We start from the raw sequence: 25,133 nt of genomic DNA, 5'->3' as shown, positions 1-25,133 counted from the left end.
GGCTCGGTTATGTCATGAGAATGGATGATGGCCGGATCCCAAAGGATCTCCTCTATGGAGAACTCGTGCAAGGAAAGCGCCCTACAGGTAGACCACAGCTTCGATACAAGGACATCTGCAAGAGGGATCTGAAGGCCTTAGGAGTGGACCTCAACAGGTGGGAAACCCTGGCCTCTGAGCGGCCTGCTTGGAGGCAGGCTGTGCAGCATGGCCTTTCCCAGTTTGAAGAGACACTTGGCCAACAGACTGAGGCAAAGAAGGAAGGCCCATAGCCAGGGAGACAGACCAGGGACAGACTGCACTTGCTCCCGGTGTGGAAGGGATTGTCACTCCTGAGTCAGCCTTTTCAGCCACACTAGACGCTGTTCCAGAACCACCATTCAGAGCGCGATACCATAGTCTTTCGAGACTGAAAGTTGCCAACAATACAGGACAAAACTGATTCCATTTTTTGAATTGGCACCCCAAATTCATATGAAATCACCATCCATAATTTTTTAAGAAGTTTTTCTGACCCTCAATTTTGCAGGCCTGTGAAATTAAATCTGAAGAAGCTTTTCCTGGAGCATGACTTAGGGCACAATCCTAACCAGGTCTACTCAGAAGTAAGTCCTATTTTGTTCAATGGGGCTTACTGTCAGGAAAGTGTGGTTAGGATTGCAGCCCCCCCATCTTTTGGGGGAAGAAATGATGAGTTGTATTAACAATGTATTGCAGCACAGACTGATTTATGTTGATGCTCACGTTCTTTTGGACAGGCCTCTGCATCTCATGGAGGTTGATTGCAGGAAGGTGGGAATGGGCTCTTAGTGCCCTTACTGTAGCTAAGAGACTTGTATTGCAACACTGGAAGGACAAATGCTTTCCCACTCTTACTCCATGGCAGTGATGTCACGCAGGGGGGCCACACCTGGTGACACGCATGGGGGGATGACACCTCTACTGGCCAAAATTTTTTAAAATCTTGGTACTTTTGAATAGTACATCATGTTATATATCATTCAATGCATGATTTCATGCAGAATGCAATGAAAGAAACCGTGTTAAAATATCTCCTTTCTAGCAAAAGGCATAGCAAAAAAGATAGTGGGCAGGGTGTTGCTTTGCCCATTGCATGATGTGCTGGCCTCCAGTACCAGGTGATGCAAACCCCAGTGATGGTGCTGCTCGTGGACTGTGGACCTTTTACCGTTCAACATTTGAATGTTCAACATTCAACATTTGAATGGATGGCATATTGATGACAACTACGGAGCTATATTTATGGACATTTTAGAAGCCTTTCTTGGAGACGTGCACATAGATTGCTTGCTTAACTTGTATCTCTTCCATTTATATTGAATATCTTTTTTCTTGTGGCTTTTATACTTTAGGTTTTTTTTTCTGCATGTTTATTTATTAATAAAGGAGAAGGAAGGGATAAAAAGATCACACAAAGCTGCTTTCACCCCAGTCAGATCCTTGCTCTATCTACACTGGTTGGCTACGGCTTCCCAGGGTAGAATTTTTCTCTGCCCTACCTGCAGGTAGAAACCAGGGATCTCTGCATGTCATTTACCTCTGAGTTATGGTTCCTTCCTAAAAACTTCCTGTGAGGGGCACCCCAAAAAGGGGGGTCTCTGGGCATCACCTGGCAGGGTGCCAAGGGTCAGCTGGATGGTCTCATGGGCCCCCTGGGTGGGGTGTCCACCTCCCTGGGGTTCCTTGCAAGGGAAGCCTCAGACCAAGCCAGGGGGAGGGGGTTAACAACACCCTGGAGGCAGGACCTGAGGCCCTTGGTCTTCAGGCAGGAGCTCCAGCCTCCTGCCTTCCCTCTCCAGAACTGCCTGTCATCACAGGCCTCCCTGCTTTTATCCTCCCCAGCCACATCCTCGGCTCCTCCCCTTCCTCCCTCTCTAGGCTTAAAGGGGTCCAGAGCCTGGCCTGCTTCCCTCCTTTTTGGTGGTTAATAGTGACCTGGCCCTGCTTACTGCTCAGGTCAGGTGAGCCCTGGGGGGCAGTCTCTCCCACCCAGCTGCCCTACATCTTACCTGGTCAGCTGGAAGGGTGGTGGTGGCTCTATGGCCAGGCCTGCCCCTGGCCTGCAGCCAGGTAAGGCAGGGGTCAGACAAGGGCTCGACCCCTGACACTTTTCTTTTTCCATTCTTCCTCCTTTTAAGAAGTGTTAGAGGAAAGGTAGCCCTGCCATGCATAGGGATATTGCTGGAGGGACTTGGAGCTCTCAGCCTTCTCCTATAGCATGACTGGTGAAGTCATCAATAGGAGTTTGAGGAAAGGCAGCCTTTTGGAGGCTGCCCTTCAGAAGAACTTTTTAACATTAGATTGGCAGGAGGCAAAGTGAGACATTTGGATAGGGACTGGTGTTAATGTCTAGGCCAGCGTTTCCCAAACTTTTTAGCACCAGGACCCACTTCTTAAAATGACAGTCTTCCAGGACCCGCCTAGGATTATGAGACTTTTAAAAAAGTTTCACTTTACCAGTAGCTCAAGCCTCTGGTTTTATCTTTTTTTTTCCTATGGTGAAGGGGGCACTGCTTTCTGGAACATTTGTTGAGCTCCATATTCAATGAATTAAGGCCATTCTGATGTGTTCCCTTGGCCTGCCCTTCGAAGTCGACTGGGGCATGGGCACCTACTCGTTAGTAAATGTGCACAAGCTACTCCATAGGGCACAATATATTTTCCTTATTGGCTATCAGCTTGTCAGATTCACGACCCACCAAAAAACAGGGTGGGATCCACTGGTGGGTCCCAACTCACAGTTTAGGAACCACTGGTCTAGGCTATCATCTTGCTTGAGGGTTGATGGCATATGTTCAGATGACATTCCTATGCAAATTTACCTGGAATAAGTCCTGGTGAACACTGTGGGATTTGCTTCTGTGTAAACGTGTCGAGACTAGAATTCTGTTATACCTTTTGTACTTATCCAGGATTTGAAAAATCCCATTTTTAAATGAATGTATAGAAATTGAAACTAGGGGTACCCACTCCCAGAGGGTTTAGAATGAAATGAGCTTGATTAAGCAAGGAAGCATTGTAAGCGGCTCAGCAGGAGGCAAACTGAGAAATTTGCCTAGGGGCATATGTTTAAGCCACTGTCCTTCCCAAGGGCTATCTGGGTCAGTATGTTGCTTGTGTTATATTAAATCCAATGCATGGTTTTGTTTTGTTTTTCTTGGAGAAAGTTCTATTGACTAGAGTAGGGTTTATTTCTGAGTATACATGCATAGAGCTAGCCTCTAATATACCTCTTATAGTTGAGGTTCTTTTTGTATTCTATTTTTTTCAATGCTTATGCATTTGTTTGAAGCTATTGCACCTGGCTCCAAGAATGGGGATGAAATAAGCTGCATCTTTCCATGAAGTATAATTTTCAAAGTTGAAATAAGTGATGAGGAGAAAACACTCCAATGAAGGAATGTAAAGGTTTTTTTTTGGGGGGGGGGGGATGTGGTATGACACTGTCGTTCCCAATGAACTGATTGCATTGCTTTCTCCTATTCCAAGTTGCTGGGTCTAGCTCCAGAAATGAGATAAAAAGGAAGAGTGATGTACTGGGCAGGGGGGATAACATTGGTGGCATTGCTAGAGGGGTGTGGGGGGACGGGCCACACTGGGTGACGTGTACAGGTTGGGTGACACCACTATTGGCCAAAATTTTTAATGTCTTGGTATTTTAAAATAATACTATCATGTTGTATATCATTTGATGTGTAATTCATGCCGAGTCCAATGAAAGAAACCACATAGAAATATCTCCATTCTGTAAAAGTTATAGCCAAAAAACCAGCAGGTGTGGGGCAATGGTGCATCACCATGTCCACTGCCCAGAGCACTGCACCGCGCACTGTATGGGAGGAGATTCACCATGGTGTGACATGCTGGCCTCCTGCACTGGGTGACACAAACCCTAGTGATACCACTGGGTAACATATAGGAGAGGGAGGCTTTAGCTACGTTCTCCTACATGCTGTTTTTACCACACCATCCACACTCCATACATCAGTGGGGTGGAGAAGCAACACATGTGTTGTGTTTGGTACTCCCAGCCATGAATGAAGGCTGACAGAGCATCTTGTAGGGCTCTCAGCCCTTTTGATGCAGTTTCTGCCGGAAGCTTCCACTACAAATTATAGTCCATGTGAATAAGTCAGCAGTTTTCAGCCAGGCTCAGCCAGAGGCAAACTGAGACCTTTGCCTGGGGCGGGATATGCAAATGTTTAGGCCAGTGATTTCAAAGGCCTACAAAATTGAGGGTCAGAAAAGTTTTTCCCAAACTTTATGGTATTTTGATATGAATTTGGGGTGCCGATTCCAAAAATGGCATCCGTTTTTCTCTATCACGTCTAGTTTTGGAGATATAGTATAGCCTCTTTAGTGAATGATTCAAGCAGCTTCCTCATGAGGCTATGCCGTGTCTCTAAAACTAGCACATTGGTGTACTACAAATGGTCTGCAGCTGTGCTGTGGGAGTTTGGGGGAGGGTCATTTTTTTAGTAGGACCATTGGGGGATGTGAGCCCCCCTCCATCAGCAACATGGTATGCCTTGCCCAGTATCAAACAACCATAGGTGTGCCCTAAAAATTTTAGTGCCTTGTCAGTGTGCTGTGAGATGGAAAAGGTTGAAAACAGCTGAAATAAGTGGAAGGCATTTGGGCTTTCCCATTTTGGGGTGAGGGAGGACACAACATCTCCAAGGCCAGCCTCTTCATCGGTTGCTTCCCATTGCACTTGATGCTGCCGAGAGGTCACATTTGTGCTCCCTGTTAATCATACACCAAGAGTCTTCCTAACATGGCAATGAAGAAACACCAGGGCTGGCCCAAATTCAGTGTGCCAACTGCTGCCTCCTTTACCTGGTGTTCGCCTCCTGCCCTCCAACACTCTAGCCCTCTGTTCACCTCTCCTTCACACTTCCATTTTGTCCCCCTCTTTTCCAATCCAAGGCATATTAGGAAGAGGATCAGTGGAGAAGGGGCATCGAATCCTGCCCTGGTTCCTTCCCCGCCCCATCCTCTCCCAGTCCAGGAACACCTCCCCCCCCCACACACACACACACCCCCTGACAGGCATTACTGCCACCCAGAGATCTTCCCTTGCTCTGGGTTGCACCTGCCATTGCCAGCAGTCCCTACACAGAGGGTGCATTAAATGTGTTTTACGGCACATTTATGACACCCAGCATTGGCGGCACACTCATACTGTCAGTTCTGGGTCACCTGCATCAGCTGGCCTCACGGGTGGACTGGCCCTGATAGGAAAGTTGGATGCCAAGAAGCCTACCACAATTTTCCATAGCAGAGTTGTCTTCAGGGGAATTCATGCTTCAGTCAAGTGTGCAAAATGAATGTAAAAACTCCGTGAACCATATTTCCAGTACGTCTATAATATACAACATTGTCCCTTAGTGGACCAAATCCTTGATCTGTCAACCTTTGTATTATTTACACTGACTAGCACTACGCAAGATTCCAGAGAAGGTCTTTCCCAGCCCAATCTAGAGATGTTGCCACCAATTGAACCCAGGATCATCCTATGCAAAGCATGCAATACATCATTGAGCTACATCCCCATCTTTCAGTTCTTCTCTTCCATGTTCCCTTTGAGCACTGAGCTAATTAAGCATGGTGTTTGAAAGCACAACCACCCCTTGGGAGTTGGACAGGCTGCCAGATCCCTTAGGAAGCAGGGTAGGGTGGTCATTAACTGGACTAAGGCTGCAATCCCATGCACACTTGTTAGGAATACAATGGGGACTTGCTTCTGAGTAGACATGAAGAGGAATGTGATGTCAATGAAAGGTTCCTCTGACTCATTCATCTGCTCAGGTGTCTCTGTAGTACATCTGGGACCCCAACTTCGTGGTGATTCTTGCACAATTTTGAAAATCCCTTTATGTTGTCTCTGATGAGAATACAAACTAATCTAAGGTGCAGTTCTAACCCACTTTCCAACACCAACAGAAAGGCAATGTAGCTCTGAGATAAGGGAACAAACGTTCCCTTACTTTGAGGAGGTCTCCATGAGTGCTGCCCAACTGTAGGATGATGTCCCATGATGATGTCTCTGCTATGCCAGTGCTGGAAAGTGGGTTAGGATTTGAGTGTTCATCTTTCTAGACTGGGACTTCTCTTGATTTACACTTACAGTGACTTTATCAAGGACTCCTATTTTTTTTTTTTAATCTGCTTCATAAGAAGGAGGGGCTAATATTGTCCTTGAGGACTTTCTCTGCCTTCATATTGTGGTTTGCCACTGCTAAACTTCCAACAAATGGTTGAACACTTTGACTTGATGGTGTTGTGTGTTGACAAGATGATTTGAACTTAATTATTTTCTCAGTAATTACTGATCTCAGAATTGGCACATCTAGGGATTGCTCAAATAGACCTAGTTCATTGGGCTGGCCCATCCATGAGGCTAACTGAGGTGATTGCATCAGGCATGCAGATTAGTGAAGGGCACTAATTTATGTCTGCCTACTTAGCTCCACTGCTCCTCTCCATTCAGAGAGTAGAAGATAGAAAAAGGAAGAGGAAGATAGAGAGGAAATGTGGAGAGGGGGAGAGTTCTGAGCTAGAACCCTGGAGAGTGAGAGGCGTAGAAGCTGGCAGTGTTTAATACGTGGCATCAGGAGGTCTTGGGATAACCCTGGTCCCAACCCACAAAAGGGTCAATTCAGCTGAGTAACATAGAGCATGCTAGCTCCAATCGCCTCCTTAAAAGTGGGGTCTCTTACTCCAAATCAACCGAAATTCTAATGCTGAGCTGAAACTGGCTCTGTTTGATGAAGAGTTCATCTGAGTGCATCTGGTACCAGAAGGATGTTGCACAAGTCATTTGGCTTCAGCCAGGATCTGAATAAGTACTAGGGTTATGAATCACTACTAGCAAGAGGTGGGAGGAGAGAAGGGGCTTTTTTTATCAGGTTGCCAACTTTCAAACTGATTTCTGTAACTATCCCTCTAACAGCTACCTTGTTTAGAGCCACATTGTGGAAGTTCCTCCTTGCTGAACAGACTTTGCTTGGTGGCTTCTCATTTGCCTATCCTCAAAGGTACAGGAACAGGCCAGGCTGAAGTTTTTGCATCAGTTGACACCTCTACACTTTGAGGATGTCTGCACACAGAGACGTGTTCTATTCCCTACAGAATAACTGTGAGTGGGGCTATTGGGTTAGTAGTGCAGGGTCATTTTTGCCTTTCCAGCAATGCAAGTGAAGCTTTTCTTTCTGCAGGGTTGAATGAAAACCATGCACATATATAGGGGAAATCAAGAGGGGACTTAGTTGACCAATGGATTGGAGGCCAGAACCCCTCTCTGTTCCTTGGGACTCCCCAAGAATGCAGTCACATTTGCTATTCAGTTACAGTGGGTGCAGCCTGCAAAAGGAGGCTCTGTTCCACCCTGTTCCTGCAGGGTATACTGTAATGTCTCTGTGTACCATGTGCGTGGCAGCCATTCATACAGGGAGTGCACCTGGGGACACTGCTGGTGGGCTGGCTAAGCAGGCCCCCTCCCCTGCCCCGGTGCAGTTAAGTAACTAGACTGAAATTGCTTTCTTTGCATTTTTGTGTATTGGTTTCCTCCTCTTGCTCGTAACAAAACGGACCTTTGCGATCTCAGGTGTGCATTGAGGACAAAAAGTATCCCCACCTTGCTGAGCATATCTTTTAGATCTAGTTGGAGACTGCCTGGGAACCCCTCTATTTGTGTCTTCTATTGCACAGCAGAAAATAAATGGAAGGGATAGATCAATGCAATATACACATCATTGTGTATTACCTAGACCAGTGGTTCTCACACATTTAACACTAGGACCCACTTTTTGGAATGAGAGTCTGACAGGACCCAGCAGAAGTGATGTCATGACTTGAAGTGACACCAAGCAGGAAAGTTTTGAGCAATCCTACCTACACTTATTATTATTATTATTATTATTATTATTATTATTATTATTATTATTATTATTATTAACAGTATTTATATACTGCTTTTCAACTAAAAGTTCACAAAGCGGTTTACAGAGAAAAATCAAATAACTAAATGGCTCCCTGTCCCAAAAGGGCTCACAATCTAAAAAGATGCAAATGAATACCAGCAGACAGCCACTAGAACAGACAGTGTTCTACCCAGTGTTCTTACCCAGGAGTAAGTCCCATTTACTATCTTTATTAAAAGAATATACATAGCACATGCCATGATAGCATCAAGTCATATTAAAAAATAAAATATACATTGAAATGAATGAGGACCCACCTGAATTGGCTCCCAACCCACAGTTTGAAAAACACTGACCTAGATATAATCCCCCATTCTAGGAGTAAAGATCTTTTTCTGTGTACCCCAACTGCAAATGTTCTCCCTGCCATCTTGGATGCCTTCTCCTGCATTCCATCTGTTAACAATGACAGAGATATAGCCTGAAGGCCCTTGATTCAGCTCCTTTCCTTAAAGCTAATCTAGTCAGTGTCTGGATGGGAACACTGCTGTGGAAGCCCCATGTAGATTGCAAAGATTACCCCATATAGATTGCTCTGCAATTGCAGAGGGATAGAAAAGCCAGCTCTACAGTGAAACGTTAATGTTTCTTAATGTGAAGGAATGTTGGGGACTGAGATTTGAAGTCACTTGGAAGTATTTAGAACCTGCTCTTAAATAACTCATTTCTGCCTGCTTCTCAGGTGTACGCATTTAGTCCCTGTTGCATATATCTACCGTTGGGCAGAAATGTTTTAAACATATCTAAAATCCCAGAACCCAAAGTAGCATAGAAGACAGATCTCAAGAAGCTTCCTATGCAGGGACTGACCGGGCTGGCAGTAACAACTGGCAGCTTCTAACCATATCCTGGCTATGTTTTGAATTGTCAGTTCAAAGCTGTCGTAAAATGTATATGCTAGTGAGGATGGCAGAGACAGACAGCCAGGACGGTGTAGTAGTTCAGGAGTTGGTCTTAGACCTGCAAGATCCCAGTTCAAATCCCCGCTCAGCCACAAAGCTTCCTGGGTGACCTGGGGCCAGTCACTATCTCTCAGCCTCGCCTACCTCACAGGGGTGTTGTGCGAGGACAAAAAGGAGGGAAGGAACCATGCATACCACCCTAAGCTCCTGGGAGGAAATGTAGTATAAACTGTGAAAAAAATAACCCAAGCAAGTTAATGCTTAATTTAGAATCAGCTAAAAGTCAGTGTGTTTTTAAAGCAAGCTTTTGAGTCCTACAGAACTCCTCGGCTGCCAGATAGTACTGAAACAGTCCAGCACCTCCCAGAGGCCGATTCAAGTCTACAGGAAAATGCATAAATTCTGTCTTTAGATTTTCCAAACTGCTAAAGTTTGGGGCTCCTCCAGCCTGATTCCCCCCTTCCCCCCCCATCCTCTTACTTACCAGCTGTCGGACAAAGAAATCTGTAGAACTCAAAAGCTTGCCAGGGTTTTGTTTTGTTTTTTGCTTGCTTTTGGCCAGTCCTACATAAAACACTACCTGAACTTGTGTGTTCTTTCTGATGGACCAACACAGCTGCCTGCGAGTTTGGGAAAGGCAGAGATTGTGAGACAAACTTGCGGGTCCCAAAGTTACAATATCTGCGGCGGACAAACGCCGGGTCCAAATTTAGCATCCGCTATAAATACATAAGTTCAGGGCGATCCTGGCACTTCACATTTGTGCCCTGCTGGCGATGGGCCACCGTGTGGTGTGGAAACCGCCAGAGACCCCCAAAGTGAAGAAGACACATAACTTACGGTCCAGGTGGCAGACTTGGCTGTGCTGGATTGCTGGAAGGTGACCTCAAAGTGGTGCGGGCCTGGGTAGTCCGTGTTAGATGGGATGACAGGCGCTGGGGACATGGTGTCGAAGGTGGAGCTCGGCTGCGAGTAGGGTGAGAGCGTGGGGACATTGGAGGCGTGCTCGGAGCTATAAGGGCTGGAAGAGGTAGCTCGGCTGTCAGTGCTCTGATCCATGCTGTCGTTCAACAAATTAAACTGGGACTGGAGGAAGGGAAAGAGGGGGAGGAGGGAAAGGAGGGTGGAAGAGAGGGAGGAAAAAAATCAAAAGTGTCAGTTAAAAGGCCTAGATACCTGGGCGCTCTCTCCAGTACAACTTATCCTGGTGTCCTATTACAAGCATCTTAAAGGGGCAGCCTGCTGGAGACACCAGGGGGGAGGGGGGGAATACCTTTCTGGGGTTCTGTGGCTGTCCTGCCTTTAAAAAAAAAAAGAGGTGTGTGGTTTGCAAACAAGTCACCACTTGTAAAAAGAAGTGGATACTCTTGACAGACTGACCTCCTGGAGACAAAGTGCAAGGCCAGAGCTGGACTTTGAATGCCTTTTAGCAAAGAGAGAATTGCATTTAGTAAAGAATAGGGCCAGTGCCAGGCTGTTTTGTGCCCTAGGCAAGGCACACACACACCCCCACCAAAAATTGCCAATTTCAATTTTCAAAAAAAAACACAAAGTATAAATATTTTTCATAAGACTCCATCACGAATTATATTTCATAGCACTGTTGCGGTATTTACCTTTAAAACTGAAAAAAAATATATATAGGTTGTGAGTTGTATTTCCTACCAGTTAAGAAAAAAACTAATCTGCATGAAACTGTGCCCCTCTGAGCTCTGTGCCCTAGGGGCCCTAATGATAGCACTGGCCCTGCCCCTCTGCCCTCAATGGTTTTTGGAATTCTAAAAGTTTTGTGATTAGATCACTGTATGGGTTTTTGTTGTTTTTTTTTTGCCTTTTAAAGAGGTGACTGTACTCATTTACATTGGTGACCAACCCTACAAAGAGCAATCTTCTATTGTTTTTTTTCTTTTTTTTAAAGGGTGGTAGAGAGAAGGGTGTTAATGCTTTCCCCAGTTGAAATGCCCTTCTGCTGCCCCCCCCTCCACCCCCCTGTTTGCTTTGCAGGAGAAAACTCTGCAGATAAGGACAGTAGAAGTTTTCTTGCCCAGAGTCAGACCTGTGATCCGGACAGCTGAGGATTGTCAGACATGATTGGCAGCAGCTTTCCAGGGTTTTAGAAGAGGGTCTTTCCCCAACCTTACCTTAAGAAGCTGCTAGGGATGCAGCCAGCACTGCCACCAACTAGCAAGTCCTCCAAGGCAGCTATTTTATTTTCACTTTTTTTTTTTATACCACCTTTCCTCCAAGGAGCTGGGGGTGGTGTAGTTTTGGTCCTCGCAACAACCCTGTGAGGTAGATGAGGTTGAGAGCTAAGTGACTGGCCCAAGTTTACATGGGAAGCTTCTCATGGATGAGAGAGGATTTGAATCTGGATCTTCCAGGTCGAAGTCCTGCACCAGAACCACTACACCATCCCTACTCTGGTATATAACTCTACGATTTGCAGTGTGGGGCAAATAGCTTGGGGAGAGAGGACAGCAGCATGGCTTGAGAAATTGGCATGGAAGGAAGGGAACCCCCTCACTTCCCCAGCACCAGTGGTTCTGATTCAACTGCCTTCCTCCACATGGCTGTATTCTTGTCTTAAAATACTATAAGAGAACTGAATTGCCGACCCAGAACTTGGAAATCACAAGCTCTATTCCAGGCTGATGGCACACTAATTCAGTTGCATCTGAGACCCAGGGGACTGGCATAGTTTAGGCAGTATAGTTTAGGCATCTTAGTATATAAAATATTGGTAGCAGGGGCCAATCCCATAATCTGTATATTTAAAAGCATGCCTCACTGGGTCTAGGGCAGTGGTTTTCAACCTTTTTTGTCTCTTGGCACACTGACAAGATACTAAAATTGTCAAGGCACACCATCGGTTGTTGACAATTGACAAGGCACACCATGATGTTGGTGGGGGGGCTCACATCTCCTGATAGCCTTACTAATAAATGACCCTTCCCCAAGCTCTCATGGCAGACCTGCAGACTATTCATGGGCTGGTCTAGGGGGTCATGTAGGTATACAGAATTTAGGCAGTGTGTAATTGTAGCCTGATTGCCTCTTTAAAGTGCTCATTTTGGGGTGCCAAAAGTGATGGTGGGGGGGGCAATGAATCACTTGAAGCAGAGCAGTTTTATGTTCCCTGTGGGATTGAAAATGCATGGCATTTGACCCCCCAACTCCTACTGAATGCCATAGGTCTAATATTTATTTACAAATTTATACCCCTCTTTATGTCCCTCCCAGACATTCCTGGGGAGGCAGACGGTGGATCAGGCAACTGGAACATTTAAAATCCCTGGTTATCAATAGCAGGAAATGGAGTCATACAATGTAATATTCCAATTTCAAAATCCTGCACTTTTATCTGGAAAAATTCCATTTCCTTGAGGATGGAGCAGCAACAAGCAGATGAGTTGAAGGTGCAAAGCAATATGATGAGTGAGAATTAATTCAGGAACAGTAAGACAAAGGAGATAGCTTGTATGACATTGGAAGCTGCCTTCCACAAAACCAGTTCTTGGCCCGCGTAGCTAGTATTGTCAAACACTGACTAGCAGCATCACTCTTGGGTTTCAGTAAAGGGTCTTTCCCAGCTGACCTGGACCTGGGATCTTCTGAATGCAAAGTGGTGCTGAACCATTGTGCTGCATCCCTTTCTTAAAGGTAAAGGACTTTTGAACCACAGTCAGACACATCCTGGAGAAGCCACAAAGATGGTAGCAGCAGCAGGGATTCTGGGACAAATATGTGTAAATGGAGGGGAGAATCTTTGAGTCATGTTTGCTGGAATTAAAGGGTCTTGGCAGATTTGAGGGTTCTGTCATGCCAGAAGTCCCACCTTCAACGGAGTTATCATAAAGAAGCCCACTTTTCCTGGTAGCCGCTAATTATTTCCTTGGAGAGGCCAAGGGATATTGAAATCTACCCTGGGAATCTGGCAGGCCAGGAAATTGGTAGGGAGAGGCTGTGACTCTCCATCTTGGCTTGTAGCCTGCAGAGATTAATGGTCCAGATAACATGGTCCTTGAGTAGCTCTCAATGGCAAGAAAAGAAAGCTTTGCTTGGGACACTCCAGGTTTGGGAGCTTATGCAATCAAGGCCAGGGGAGGGGGGAGCAGAGAATTGGTTTCTACTTTTTTTAGCCCTAGATGAAGAAAAAGGACAGATGGAGAAACTTATTTGTGCAGATAGTCTAAGATTTACAGTGACACTTTTAGCTGCCATCAGAAGGTGTCTTGTGTGGTTAAGCAACATTTTAATTCCCTATTAATGTGCAGGTCCCATTCAGTTGAGGTTGAGTGTGGGGAGAGTTGAAACAGACAAAAGAATATATTTCTTTACCAGCATGTAATTAGTCTGTGGAACTCCTAGCCACAGGATGTGGTGATGGCATCTGGCCTAGATGCCTTTCAAAAGGGGATTGGACAGTTTTCTGGAAGAAAAGTCCATCACTGGTTACAAGCCATGATGGGTTCTTGATAGCAACTGTTACCCTGCACATGCCCGATCTCGTCTGATCTCGGAAGCTAAGCAGGGTCAGGCCTGGTTAGTACTTGAATGGGAGACCGCCTGGGAATACCGGGTGCTGTAGGGCTATATACCATAGTCTTTCGAGACTGAAGGTTGCAAACCATAAGACAGTGGCACCAGGATGCAGGTATCGTGTTTTTTTGTGTGCTCCCTGAGGCATCTGGTGTGCCACTGTGAGATACAGGAAGCTGGACTAGATGGGCCTAGTACAGAGGGGCTCTTCTTGTGCTCTTCTGATCTGTGCCTCTTTCAAAATGTAGTGGATAGATGGAGCTTATGGAAGCCTGCCACAGAGGTCCCTCTCTTTGTCACAGTGGTGGTCAAAGTTGCTTATTTAATTAGCAGCTTGATATGGCAGTCCAGTAATGATCACACGGGCAGTTTTATAGAAGTATAGCAGAGTTGTGCCAGGTGACATGGCAAGTGGGCCAACTAAGAAACTGAACAACTTATTGCAACTCCTGTATTGAGACAGGAAAATACAGACACCTGGCAGGACAAAGTTCCAAACAACACAGTCCTGGAACGTGCTGGAATCCCTAGCATGTATGCACTGCTGAAACAGAGACGCCTGCGTTGGCTCAGTCATGTCATGAGAATGGATGATGGCCGGATCCCAAAGGATCTCCTCTATGGAGAACTCGTGCAAGGAAAGCACCCTACAGGTAGACCACAGCTGCGATACAAGGACATCTGCAAGAGGGATCTGAAGGCCTTAGGAGTGGACCTCAACAGGTGGGAAACCCTGGCCTCTGAGTGGCCTGCTTGGAGACAGGCTGTGCAGCATGGCCTTTCCCAGTTTGAAGAGACACTTGGCCAACAGAAAGAGGCAAAGAAGGAAGGCCCATAGCCAGGGAGACAGACCAGGGACAGACTGCACTTGCTCCCAGTGTGGAAGGGATTGTCACTCCCGAATCGGCCTTTTCAGCCACACTAGACGCTGTTCCAGAACCACCATTCAGAATGCGATACCATAGTCTGAAGGTTGCCAACAATAATAATAATGTATTGAGACAGTTGTACTTGGTCAGTGAAATGTTCTGAAGAGGGGCGGACCATGAATTTCAGTGTAGAATGGCAGAAGAACATTTACATACTCGTGCAAGGAAAACGTCCTACAACAAGGAAAGAGCGGCCAACAGTCTGAGGCTAAGAGGCAAAGAAGGAAGGCCCATAGCCAGGCAGACAGACCAGGGACAGACTGCACTTGCTCCCAGTGTGGAAGGGATTGTCACTCCCCTTTTCAGCCACACTAGACGCTGTTCCAGAACCACCTTTCAGAGCGCGATACCATAGTCTTTCAAGACTGAAGGTTGCCAGATGATTTACATACCTCTTTTCAACAAAAGGTAGTTCACAGAGCATGTTTCAAAGCAAAACAAATCCATAAATGGTTCTCTGTCCTCAAAGGGCTCACAGTCTAAAACAGAAATGCAAAAGACACCAGCAAAAACCACTGGAAAAGATGAAATGCTGGGGTGGTAAAAGGCTAGAATAGAACCATGGAGTTGGAAGGGGCCGCAAGATCATCAAGTCCACTCTCTGCTAATGTTCAGGAAGTCCACAACTACAACATCCTCTGATAGGTGGCTATACAGCCTCTGCTTAAGGTCTTCCAATGATAGTCTATCACCTTTTGAGGCAGACGGATTCATTGCACTGTGCCCCACTTGCATACCCCCATCTTTATCCATCTATGGGCACAATCCTAACCCCTTGTGTCAGTGCTTTCCAGCACTGATATAAGGGCAATGCAGCTCTGAGGTAAGGGAACAAACATTCCCTTACTTTGAGGAGGCCTCTGTGAGTGACACACAACTGCAAGATGCAGCACATGTCCCATCGGCACCACTATGCCAGTGCTGGAAAGCACAGACATAAGGGGTTAGGATTGCGGCCTGTCTTACTTAAAACTAAGGAGTCCCAAATGTGTTAGCCTCAGAGGAATGTGAACTCTGAAGTCAGTCATACAGACTTCAATAGTTGGAACCCTGGAGATGGATATTTGTATGATCTTAGCCACTGCCTTTTCACTGAATGGCCCTCAAATACCACTTACAATCAATGGCTGGAGTAATGTTTTAAAATGGATGGTAGGGGCTGGAAGATGCTTTCCTCAATCCCTGCAGACCACAGCCAGACTGGAACAGTGACATAACTCTGCACACTTGTCGTACACTCAGCCCTGGTGCTGCAACAGATCTTACTAAGAGCCCCCAGTTCTTAGTACAGTGTTCTTTTTTCAGGCAGGGAGAGGAGAAGCATGCTTCACTCTGGACCCAAGGATGAGATTCTCCTTGATGCAGTGTTCTTCCTGCAAAGCAGAGAAGTCCTGTTTGCCAGCTGCCCCAAACTCTGCAGACTGTCCCACAACTTTCCTGTAAATCCTTGCCCAAGGCACCAGCAGAATCCAGAAACTGTGGAACTGAACTGCCTTATCTGGAGGTGGACCATTGATCCAGAGCTTCACTGGCCAGAGGCAAAGTGTGATTGAAGCAGTAAGTCAGGGACGAGCTTGGTGGAGCAGCTGTCTGGGGCGGGTTGGAGCTGTCCATGGTCTGTTAGAGGCTGTGTGTGGCCCAATTGTTTGCTGTCTTTCTCTTTCTCTCCAGCCAGCTTCCCAGTGGTCTGCTCCAGCTGTCAACAGTTGGATTCCACCAGCCATGAAGATTTAGTTTGTTGCCCACCTACAATTGCTCAATTAAACTGCAGAGGAATATGTTGAGTCCTCTAGGTGGTCAGTGCCACCAACACTGGACACAGCCTTCTCTTGCACATAGTTCTTTGCAAAACAGCTTTTGTGCAGGAGATTCAATTTCCTTGAGGAACTGAGCGCCTGGGGTTTGATCTCTCTGTTTCCCACTCTATGATTATTTTATTTAAGAGAATTCTTGCCTGCATTGCGGGGGGGGGGGGGAGGAAATGTACTGGACTTTCCATTTCATGCCAAATATTTTGGGGATATCTTTGTTTGCTGCCATGCCTGTGGCTCTCAGATGGAAGGAGGGGGTGGGTTGGTTTCCATTCTTGGGTCCTATTAGAACTTGGGATTCAGCAATGGAGTTGATTGGCATGAGATTTGGGACAGACTAAAGACACACCACACAGAATTTGTGGCATTGGCTGCCCAAGGATGCGCCAATGGCCAAGGGATGTGCAGACAGCATAATAAATGGGTTTGAAAGTGGGTTAGAGTCACAGGTGACAAGTATATTAATGGTTGTTAGTCTTGGTGGATATATGGAACTCCCATATTCACAGGTAGTATACCTTTGAAAATTGGCCACTGTGGAGAAATGGGAGAGTACTGTACTCCGCTTGTGGTGGGTCTGTGGAACTCCTTGCCACAGGATGTAGTGATGGCATCTGGCCTGGATGCCTTTAAAAGGGGATTGGACAAGTTTCTGGAGGAAAAATCCATTATGGGTTACAAGCCATGATGTGTATGTGCAACCTCCTGATTTTAGAAATGGGCTACGTCAGAATGCCAGATGCAAGGGAGGGCACCAGGATGCAGGTCTCTTGTATCTGGTGTGCTCCCTGGTGCATTTGGTGGGGCCACTGTGAGATACAGGAAGTTGGACTAGATGGGCCTATGGCCTGATCCAGTGGGGCTGTTCTTATGTTCCCTGATTGTGGACTTTCTGGAGGCATCTGATGAGCTATAGAAGGAAATGGCGTGCTGGACTAGAAAAGATTTATAATGATTCAGTGGGGCTGATGTGTTCTGATCTCTACTTCCCTATAAATCCGTTTTATTAATTTCTTTATTAAAACATTCTATCCTACCTTTTCTTTATGAGACAGGGGTATGCTTAAGCTGGCTAATATACAGTGAAAAAGTTTAAAAGCAGTTATGTTCAAACAGAAATCCTCTTGCACATTCAGGTCTAACTCAGGTTTTGCAGATACACAGTTGTTCCTTTGTGGATGCACAAATGGATGAATGTGGGGTAAGGGAGAGACCTTGGATCTGGCCCTGGCATTGCATCCAAGAGAGGAGTTGCTAATTCCATGCACCCCTCTTCTCAGGCTGACCAAGTTGCCTCCCCAGGGCTTGCCAAGACCTCCTGAGGTGGTATGCTAAATGCCGCCTCCTCCTTTTCACTGATGTACCAGTTCCTGCTCCACCCACTCTCCAGTATTCTAGCACAGCATACTCCTCCCTTCCACACATCTTCTTCCTCTTGGGCCCCCTCTTCCTTTTCCAGTGCAGAATGTGGAAGGAGGACCTGTGGAGGCAAGTAGACGGAGAGAGATGGGTGCCCCCCCTCCACTGATTTGTTGCCTGAGGCAACTGGCTGAGTTGACCTCATAAATGGGTCCATCCTGCACCCACCCACCCCCGCCCAAAATTCCTCTCCTGTCTTTCTGTCGACCTTCCTGTCCAGCTGCAGATCCAGCAGAAGGTTCTTACTTTTGAAGTCTTGCATGGCCATACCCCTTCCTAAGCTTCTCACCCTCCTGCTGGTGATCTTCCCTCTTTCAGTTACACTAGCAACCATCCGAAGGTCTCCTTCAGACAACAGCTCTGTCCTTTCTCCCTTGCTGCCTTTAATGCCTGGAACTCTCTCTGCGAACGCTTGCCAAATGCTTCCTCACTTACTTCCTGCAAATTCCTTCTCAAAATCCACCTTTTCCATGAATCCTTTGGCACCAGGCCTTCCAGTGGTGGTGTGAGCCAGCATGCTCCCCAGCAGTGCCTCCAGTCTGCTGCCTTTGCACGGTTACCAAACAAAGCAAAAAGGGCAGCTCTCTGAACTTCTCATGTGGTGCCTTCAGCGCCAGAACTGCAGAGTTCTTGGTTTGATTAAAACAGATTGCATGATCGATGGAACTCCTTTGATTTGGCTGGGTCTGTCAATCAAACCTGACCTCCTGCACTTCTGTGTCTGAAGGAACTTACCTGGAGCAAGGCAAGCAGATGAGTGAACCGCTTTCTGTTCACTGAGTACATGAAAAGCACACCAGTGCAGGATGCATCCATGGCAGGCTGGAGGGAGGCAGTGGGAGTGCCACGCTCAGGGGGCAGGCCCTAAGGGCACCTGAATCGACCACCATCTCATCTGTTGCCGAATCACTTCACACAATGGATGTGCCACACCTTATCCCTAGTGTGTGTTTCACTGAAATGAACAGCCCGATCCCAGGCGGGTCAACTCAAAAGTAAGTCCTACTGAATTCAATGGGACTTACTCCCAGGTAAGTGTGTATAGAAGTGTGCCATGCTGGCTGCCCTTTCAGCAGTGCTGCTTCTACCAAAATGTCACGCTTGCAACTCAGCAGCTGAGAGGTGGACTGCAAAGCAATGGCTTGGCAGAAGTGGTGTTGCTGGGAGGGTGGCGCGAGGAGGGCAATTATCACATGGAACAAATTAAGAGCTTCTGCAGGCTGTCTCCGGCCTGAGGGCCTCATGTTTGACACCACAATCTAGGCTATAAGCCTTGAGGGACAGGGACTTGTGTCCTTGCACTGTGGAAAGCATCAAGGAAGCAGAGGGTGGCATGATTAATATTATATATAGAAAAACCACAAAAAGTTATTCTTACTTGGTTCTTCAGTGAAGCTGTTCAGTAACCAAGCAGGCCTCCCCCCCCCCCCCGACCCTTCCCTCCTCACCCACATGCCATCAATCTTAACTTCTTAAAACTGCCCAGACTTTGGAATTGAGGGATGTGTCTTAACTTGGGATCTGTGAACCTCACCCATGGATAACTTTCTGATGTTGCTCTGTAATAGCGCACTTTTTTTTGTTTAAAAAATGTACCCACATGAACCATCCATGTCGAGCGAGACCTCCAGTGTGCGGCTCCCACAGTATCATCTGTGTTCAGTGAGTAACAGTTGGAATGTGGGACAAGACTTGACTTGCAGCAACGGAAAAAATACCTCTTTTTCTCCCCGAAAAATATGCTTGTGGAAAAATCCTCTTTTGTCCTTTTCGTATGCCTGTCCCGGAATGCTTTCCCTTGCCGCAAAAGAGATCTGGGGGTTTCTCCAAGAGAGGGATCCCCAGCAGCCCAATCAATAATTTTGCTGCCGATTTCAGTCTGTGAACCCAGCCATGTGCTCATTGCTTGGTCCATGTTCTTTCTCATGTTAATTCTGTTTACAAGTTATGGTGTTTGGCCTTGGGAGCCTTGTAGGTGCCTCAACTTAGTGGCATGAAGGAAAACCTCCATATCCAGAGGCAGTCTATCTCTGAAGACAAGTTGCAAAAAAGCAATGGCAGGAGAGTTGACTTCGGGTTCCAGCACCGATGCAGCTACAATGCAGCCCCGAGGTAAGGGGCTTGAGGTGGCCTCTGTGACTGCCTTCCCACTGCAAAATGCAGGGGATGCCTTATTGGCACAGCTGCACTGGAAAACTGGATAGGATTTGGTCCTTAATCTCCTACCTATAGGCTTTCCAAAGACTACTGGTGGGCCACTGTGGAAAACAGAGTGCAAGACTGGAATCACAAGCTACCTTGGAGATCATCTAGTCTCCCCTTGGAAAAACTCCAAGGACGGGGCTTGGGGCCTTATCCAGGATACTTGTGTTATTAAAAATGGCAGTAATAATAAGCACTTGCTACTACTAATAACACACTTTCATATGTTACAAGTGCTTTAACATATGTGAGCTTGTTCTCCTTACCACCGCCCTGTAAAGTAAGTATTGTGTCCATTTTCCAGACAGAGAAGACTGAGGCTGGCAAGAGGTGGTTCGCCTGGATCAGGGGTGTCAAACTCGTTTCATACCGAGGGCCAAATGGCATTCATGATGCCTGCTGAGGGCCGGAAGTGATGTCGTTAGGCAAGAAGTGATGTCATTAAACAACTCATAACCAAAAATAAGCACTTTTTCTCACTTAGGAATTCATTAACTACAAATGACAGAAGAAAAAACAGGCAAATCTTTATCATATTCAAGATATGGGAGAACCCAGTTTTCGTGGGGGCTGTCCTTTTAGCAGTAACACCTCAGCACTGCTCAGCAGCTGAAAGCCTGAGGGCCGGATAAAAAGCTTCCATGGGCCGCATTTGGCCCCCGGGCCTTATGTTTGACACCCCTGGCCTGGATGAATTGATAGGAGAGGCAAGCTTCAAAGCAGGGAAGGCTTAGGGCATCAGTGTAAAACGGGTTATGTGTTTTATTCCAAGGGTGCCATTTTATAAATTAAATCACTTTAAAAAATGATAAAAATTGCTTTAATATAGCTTTAATCAGTATATCAGCCACTTTGTAACACCAGTTCTTGGGTAGATAGGGGCTTTCTCTCCTCCTGGAGAAACTGGGCATTGCCGCAATCCGTCACTCAACCCCTTGTAAAGTCACAGATTGGGCTATCACAATGTTGTTTTACAGTCCAATCCTATGCATGTCTACTCAGAAGTAAGTCCCATTAGAGTCAATGGAGCTTACTCCCAGGAAAGTATGGATAAGAACAGCCCCACTGGATCAGGCCATAGGCCCATCTATTCCAGCTTCCTGTATCTCACAGTGGCCCCACCAAATGCACCAGGGAGCACACCAGATAACCTCATCCTAGTGCCCTCCCTTGCATCTGGCATTCTTATATAGCCCATTTCTAAAATCAGGAGGTTGCACATACACATCATGGCTTGTACCCTATAATGGATTTTTCCTCCAGAAACTTGTCCAACCCCCTTTTAAAGGCGTCCAGGCTAGACGCCATCACCACATCCTGTGGCAAGGAGTTCCACAGACCGACCACATGCTGAGTAAAGAAATATTTTCTTTTGTCTGTTCTAACTCTCCCAACACTCAATTTTAGTGGATGTCCCCTGGTTCTGGTGTTATGTGAGATAGGATTATGGTGTTATGTGAGATAGGTGTTATGTGGTTCTGGTGTTATGTGAGATAGGATAGGATTGGATTGTTAAAGTCTGGAAACTTTGATTGGCTCAGAAGTCAACCACTGCATCAGTGGTGTCCTAGGGTTTGGTTCACCTAGTGTAGAAGACCAGCGTGACACCCCCATGATGAACCAACTCCCATGCAGTAGGCAGGGCAATGCTCCAGATGGTGGGCTTGGTGATACTCTGCCCCTGCAGGTTTTTTGGCTGTAACTTTTGATTCCCATTCCAACTGCCCTCTGGAGCCACCTCTTCCAGGAGGGTAGACTCGGGCTACCGGTCAAACAGACCTCTGTGGCTGATGTTTGCTGGGCAGATAGACCAGGGCTCCCACCCAGAGCCCAGATCAACCTGCTGGGTAAACCTGGGCTCTCAGTCATGCTTGGGCTGTTCTGCAACCCAGTGGGCACCCTTCCCTGCTGGCGCCACAGTTTGGGGGGGTCACACACTCATAGCCCCCCCCCCTTTGGATCCCCCTGCTTTGGAATAAAAATACACAACACTGTTTCTGCACCATTTTGTCAAAAAACCATTCTGTAAAAAAAAAAGTCTGTGAAAAAATAAAACTGCAAAATCACACCTCCACTTATATGAAATGTGACGTCCTCCTGAGCTTGCCTGCTTGCTTTTATGGAGGTCATGTCAAAGACCCATCCCATCACCACCACTGCCTGAAGTGTGGTGGGTAGTGATGAGAGGGATAACATGTCCTCCCCAAAGAACTGAGCACGTCTACCTCACTGCTCACTTTCTGGTTGGTAGCCAAAACTTTTAAAGAAAGCCTTTGGGCTAAATTAATTGTGCTCTTGTACAGCTTCTAACTGTTTGCCACGTGCTCTTTTGTTTGTTTCATCCTGTTTTTATACTTGGCTGTCTTTTTAATTTTTTTAATTGACCATTTTTCAGGTTTGTTATGAACAATCTTGACAGTCAGGGGATGGAAAGGTGGAACATAAATTCTTACGGGTCTTTCCTGGTTTCAAAGTGTTTATCGGGGCCAGCCCAAGTCTATCCGGCATGTCAGATCCTGCCCCCCTCTTACATGGTGCTGTGCCAGCCTGTGCTTCTCCCTCTCCCTGGATTGGAAAGGGAAGGGACCAAGCTGTGGATGAAGTGTGGGGGAGAGCGGTGGGCTAGAGTGTCAGATATCCAATGCTCTTATAGCTCACCAATCTCTTCTGCTCCATTCCTCTCTTCCTTTTTCAGCTCAGGGAGGGGGAGAAACAGGTAATGAGTGGCACACAGAGGTGGGCACACCCTGCCAGCCTGAAGTGGTCATCTCAAGCAGCAGAGAGCCCCATAGATGGGCCAGCCCTGATACATTTATCCTTGTGTTGACACTTTGTAAACTTTTTAAAATAAAGTTGAAAATCTCTACAAAATTCAAATGTTCAAAAATAAGAACATAAGAACAGCCCCACTGGATCGGGCCATAGGCCCATCTAGTCCAGCTTCCTGTATCTCACAGCGGCCCACCAAATGCCCCAGGGAGCACACCAGATAACAAGAGACCTCATCCTGGCATTCTGACATAGCCCATTTCAAAAATCAGGAGGTTGCACATACACATCATGGCTTGTACCCCGTAATGGATTTTTCCTACAGAAACTTGTCCAATCCCCTTTTAAAGGCGTCCAGGCCAGTCGCCATCACCACATCCTGTGCAAGGATTCCACAGACCAACCACACACTAAGAAATATTTTCTCTTGTCTGATCTAACTCTCCCAACACTCAATTTTAGTGGATGTTCCCTGGTTCTGGTGTTAAGTGAGAGTGTAAAGAGCATCTCTTTGTCCATCCCCTGCATACTTTTGTATGTCTCAATCATGTCCCCCCTCAGGCGTTTCTTTTCTAGGCTGAAGAGGCCCAAACGCCGTAGCCTTTCCTCGTAAGGAAGGTGCCCCAGCCCCGTAATCATCTTAGTCGCTGAGATGAGAGACCAAATGAGAGACCAAGAGAATAGTGTACTGTTTGAAATGAGAAGCCCCCACCTTCCACCACCATGCCCCACTACAGATATACAGCACCAAAAATGTAAAATTTCTTAGTGTTTTCTTCTTCTGCTATTTATTCCAGCTTTGGATCTTCTTATAATTCATGTAAAGATACAGTGATTGGATGCTGGTGCACTTCATCTCAAACTCTTGAAGAGGATTTTAATAGTTTTAGAACAAATATAACTCCTCCCCCCCCCCCCCGGAAAACTAGAAGTGGTATATGCTAACCCACGCATGTCTATTCAGAAATAAATCTCACTTCTTCCCAGCTAAATTTATCTGGCATATAGGATCATAGCCCTAATGTGATATAAGCTACACACTGTCTCTCAATAGCTCCTGGGAAAGAGAATGGCTAACATTAGACCAGTGATTTTCAGCCCTTTTTCATCTCATGGCACACTGACAAAGCACTAAATTTTCAAGGCATACATTCACTTTTCTGACAATTGACAAGGCACATTGTGCTGCTGGGGGAGGGCGGCCTCACATCCCCCAATGGCCCTAGTAATCAATGACCCTCCCCCAAACTTCCACACCACACCTGTGGACCAATCGCGGCACACCAATGTGCCATGACACACTGATTGAAAATGCTGCCTCAGACATTAACCAGTGCCCTTAGGCCAATGTTTCAGTTTGCCTCCTCCTGAGCCTGATGAAGCTTCCCCACTAAGGTCTATCAGGGCTCCTGATAATGTAACCGCTATTGCTGTAGGTCCCAGGACTTGGATTCTCTCCCCCTCCCGCAATAATCCTCAACTATATGCTTCCTGCAGGGTTGTTTGGCCACTGTAAGAAGTGTCCCATTTAGCAAGGGGAAAGCAACTGTCCCTATTCACCCCAAGCATGGCACTTTTTCCAGTGGCTGCTGCTGGGGGTCTCTTCTGCTGCCTCTTGGAATGGTTGAAAATGGAGCTAAATAAGGCAGAACAGAATTTAAGATTGGTGGGGGAGGCAACCCTTAAGTCTGAAAACCTTGCAGAAATAGTGTGAGAATAGAAGGAGGGGTGCCCCTGTGCTACTTGGAAGAAAGAGGATTTATAGATGTTTAAAATATCAAATGGGATGAAGTTGTGAACATTTGTGTTCTTCATAAGGCAGGAAGTTAAGCAAATTGAAAAGGAGGGAAATTGGGCATGGTATAAGAGCCCCAAAGTCTACATATAATCATAGCATGTTAGATCCAAGGGACCTTGAAGGTCATCTAGTCCAACACCCTACTCAGTGCAGGCATCTGTTACACCATCCCTGATAGGTATACATCCAGCCTCTGCTTGAAAACCTCAATGAAGAAGATTGCCTGACTGCATGAGAGACTGTGGCAGGGCCAGTAATTGCAATGCTTTGCACCTCCCACTCTCCCATGTCTGAGCTCAGCACTCTCCTGCCTGCCATATTTCCTATTTCTCTTTGTCTTCCTCTTTTTTTTTTCCAATCCAGGGAGTGGAAGGAGGAAGAGGAGCAGTGGAGGTAAGCTGGCAGACAGATGGGCACCGCCACCAGTCTGCTGCCTAATGTGACAGCTTCAATTGGTCTCATGTTTGGGCCAACTCAGATTTCAGATGAGGTTCTTTCCCAGCTATACCTGAAGATGCTGCCAGAGATTGAACCTGGGACTTTCTGCATGCAAAACAGGGACTCTCCCATTGACCTACATTGCTTGCTATAAGTCAACTTTTTTTTTTTTTTTTTTTTGCATTTTGGACATTATCATTGCCATTTCGGGGAGGGGGGAACCCTTTTCCCCTTTCAAACAAGAACTTCCAGTGAACTTGGCCAGTTGTCACTGACCAACTTTCTGTCATGGTTATGCATGTCTACATAGGAGTAAGTTC

At 46.4% G+C, this 25,133-nt stretch overlaps 1 protein-coding gene and 1 pseudogene across 5 annotated transcripts in view; one reads left to right on the top strand and one right to left on the bottom strand.

Annotated features, from left to right (window-relative positions):
* TP73 (tumor protein p73) overlaps positions 1 to 9,982 on the bottom strand; it is a 56,240-nt gene extending 46,258 nt beyond the window's left edge. For 3 of the 5 annotated variants that reach the window (XM_066636732.1, XM_066636736.1, XM_066636737.1), the window contains exon 1: positions 9,749 to 9,982. In XM_066636732.1, coding sequence (XP_066492829.1) covers positions 9,749 to 9,967 — 219 coding nt within the window. In that variant the 5' untranslated portion in view covers positions 9,968 to 9,982. The remainder of the gene's footprint in view (positions 1 to 9,748) is intronic. The other 2 variants (XM_066636735.1, XM_066636733.1) reach the window with 2 other exon arrangements.
* A 3,397-nt stretch (positions 9,983 to 13,379) lies between these two features.
* Positions 13,380 to 13,499, top strand: LOC136660763 (5S ribosomal RNA; annotated as a pseudogene).
* Positions 13,500 to 25,133: the final 11,634 nt, after the last annotated feature.

Source organism: Tiliqua scincoides, chromosome 9, assembly GCF_035046505.1.
Source record: "Tiliqua scincoides isolate rTilSci1 chromosome 9, rTilSci1.hap2, whole genome shotgun sequence".
Taxonomy (NCBI): Eukaryota; Metazoa; Chordata; class Lepidosauria; order Squamata; family Scincidae; genus Tiliqua; species Tiliqua scincoides.
Note: the sequence above shows the minus strand (reverse complement) of the source record. Positions and strands in the feature narration are given on the sequence as shown.